Source organism: Trypanosoma conorhini (genome assembly GCF_003719485.1).
Source record: "Trypanosoma conorhini strain 025E chromosome Unknown Tco_14.4_contig_01414, whole genome shotgun sequence".
Classification (NCBI taxonomy): domain Eukaryota; phylum Euglenozoa; class Kinetoplastea; order Trypanosomatida; family Trypanosomatidae; genus Trypanosoma; species Trypanosoma conorhini.
The window spans coordinates 581-2484 of NW_021705512.1; the positions used below are offsets into that span (position 1 = coordinate 581).

The 1904-nt window shown below is 53.5% G+C and overlaps 1 protein-coding gene across 1 annotated transcript; it reads right to left on the reverse strand.

Annotated features, from left to right (window-relative positions):
• Positions 1–402: 402 nt before the first annotated feature.
• Tco025E_10018 (glycosomal glyceraldehyde-3-phosphate dehydrogenase) lies at positions 403–1482 on the reverse strand (the record flags this gene model as incomplete). Its single annotated transcript, XM_029376810.1, has 1 exon — positions 403–1482. The coding sequence occupies one exon, from the start codon at positions 1480–1482 to the stop codon at positions 403–405; it is 1080 nt and encodes a 359-aa protein (XP_029223072.1).
• Between the last annotated feature and the right edge of the window lie 422 nt (positions 1483–1904).

The window sequence follows — 1904 nt, forward strand, 5'->3', positions numbered from 1 at the left end:
GAAGGCACACAGGAAAAAAAGCACACACGCACAAGGGTAGAAAATCTCCCGCCACGAGTTACCTCAAACCTCATTACCAGCAGACAATAATATATCCCTACAAACCCTTATTCACAGGATGCTGCAACATCACATCGCCCAGCTTTATACAATAAAATTACCGGTTGAATTCAGAAAAAAAAAACATCGTCCTAAATAGTTGTTCGAATTCCACTCCTCTTTTGAAAGAAAAGTAAAAACATTTTTATTTTTATTTTTATTCCTTTTTCTGCAACTTTTTATTTGCCGTGGGCCCCGCGTCGATTAGGCTGGGGCAGCGCCTGCACAGGAACTCGCGCGACACGCATTGTACGTTTACCGGCTTCCTATTTGCAGCGACCAGGACTCTAGTCACCGCCCACTCTACAACTTAGCCGCGCGATCCTTCGACGCGATGTGGCGGACGAGGTCCACCACGCGGTGGGAGTACCCCCACTCGTTGTCGTACCACGACACAATCTTGAAGAAGCGGCGCTCGTTGGGCAGATTGTTCTGCAGCGTCGCCAGGGAATCGTAGATGGAGCTGCGGTCGTCGTTGATGAAGTCCGTGCTCACAAGCTCCTCGTCCGTGTAGCCGAGGATGCCCTTCATGTACGTCTTGGACGCGCGCTTCAGGGCGGCGTCGATCTCCTTGATGCTGGTGTCGCGATTCGCCGTGAAGGTGAGGTCCACCACTGAAACGTCCACGGTCGGGACACGGAATGACATGCCCGTGAGTCTGCCCTGCGTGCTCGGGATCACCATGCCCACCGCCTTTGCCGCACCAGTCGTGCTTGGAATAATGTTCATCGCGGCCGCACGACCGCCACGCCAGTCCTTGTGCGACACACCATCCACCGTCTTCTGCGTGGCCGTGTACGAGTGGATCGTCGTCATGAGGCCGGTCTGCAAGCCAAAGCCCTCCTTCACCAGGACGTGCACGATTGGCGCAAGGCAGTTCGTCGTGCACGACGCGTTCGACACCACGTGGTGCTCGCGGGGGTTGTACTCGTGGTGGTTCACGCCCATTACAAGCGTCTTGGCGCCACCGGAAGCGGGGGCGCTGATGATGACCTTCCGTGCACCGCCCCGCAAGTGGCCCTCCGCCGCCGCCTTGGAGGTGAACAGGCCCGTTGACTCAATTACATACTCCACGCCGAGCTTGCCCCACGGGAGGTCCGCCGGGTTGCGCTGCGCCTTCACGCAGAGGATTCGGTGCCCATTCACCACCAGCACGTCGTCCTTCTCCACGGATGGGTTGCTCTTCGCCGTTGTCACCTTGTACTTGAACTTGCCGTGCACGGAGTCGTGGCGCATCTGGTATGAAAAGTACTCCGCATCCGTGCTCATATCCACCACCGCCACGACGTCAATCTCCGTCCCGAGAAGGTTTGCCTCGCAGAGGGCCTGGAAGACCATGCGTCCAATGCGGCCGAAGCCGTTAATGCCGACCTTGATGGCCATGGTAAACTCTCTTCAATGCAATGCTTATTGGTAAATGGCTTTTAGCGCAGGCACTTTCCCCCGCACACGCGCGCAGGCAAGGCGGAAAGGGGGAGGTTCGATTATAACAGCAAAGAGGTAACGAAGGCACACAGAAAAAAAAGCACACACGCACAAGGGTAGAAAATCTCCCGCCACGAGTTACCTCAAACCTCATTACCAGCAGACAATAATATATCCCTACAAACCCTTATTCACCGGATGCTGCAACATCACATCGCCCAGCTTTATACAATAAAATTACCGGTTGAATTCAGAAAAAAAAAACATCGTCCTAAATAGTTGTTCGAATTCCACTCCTCTTTTGAAAGAAAAGAAAAACATTTTTATTTTTATTTTTATTCCTTTTTCTGCAACTTTTTATTTGCCGTGGGCCCCGCGTC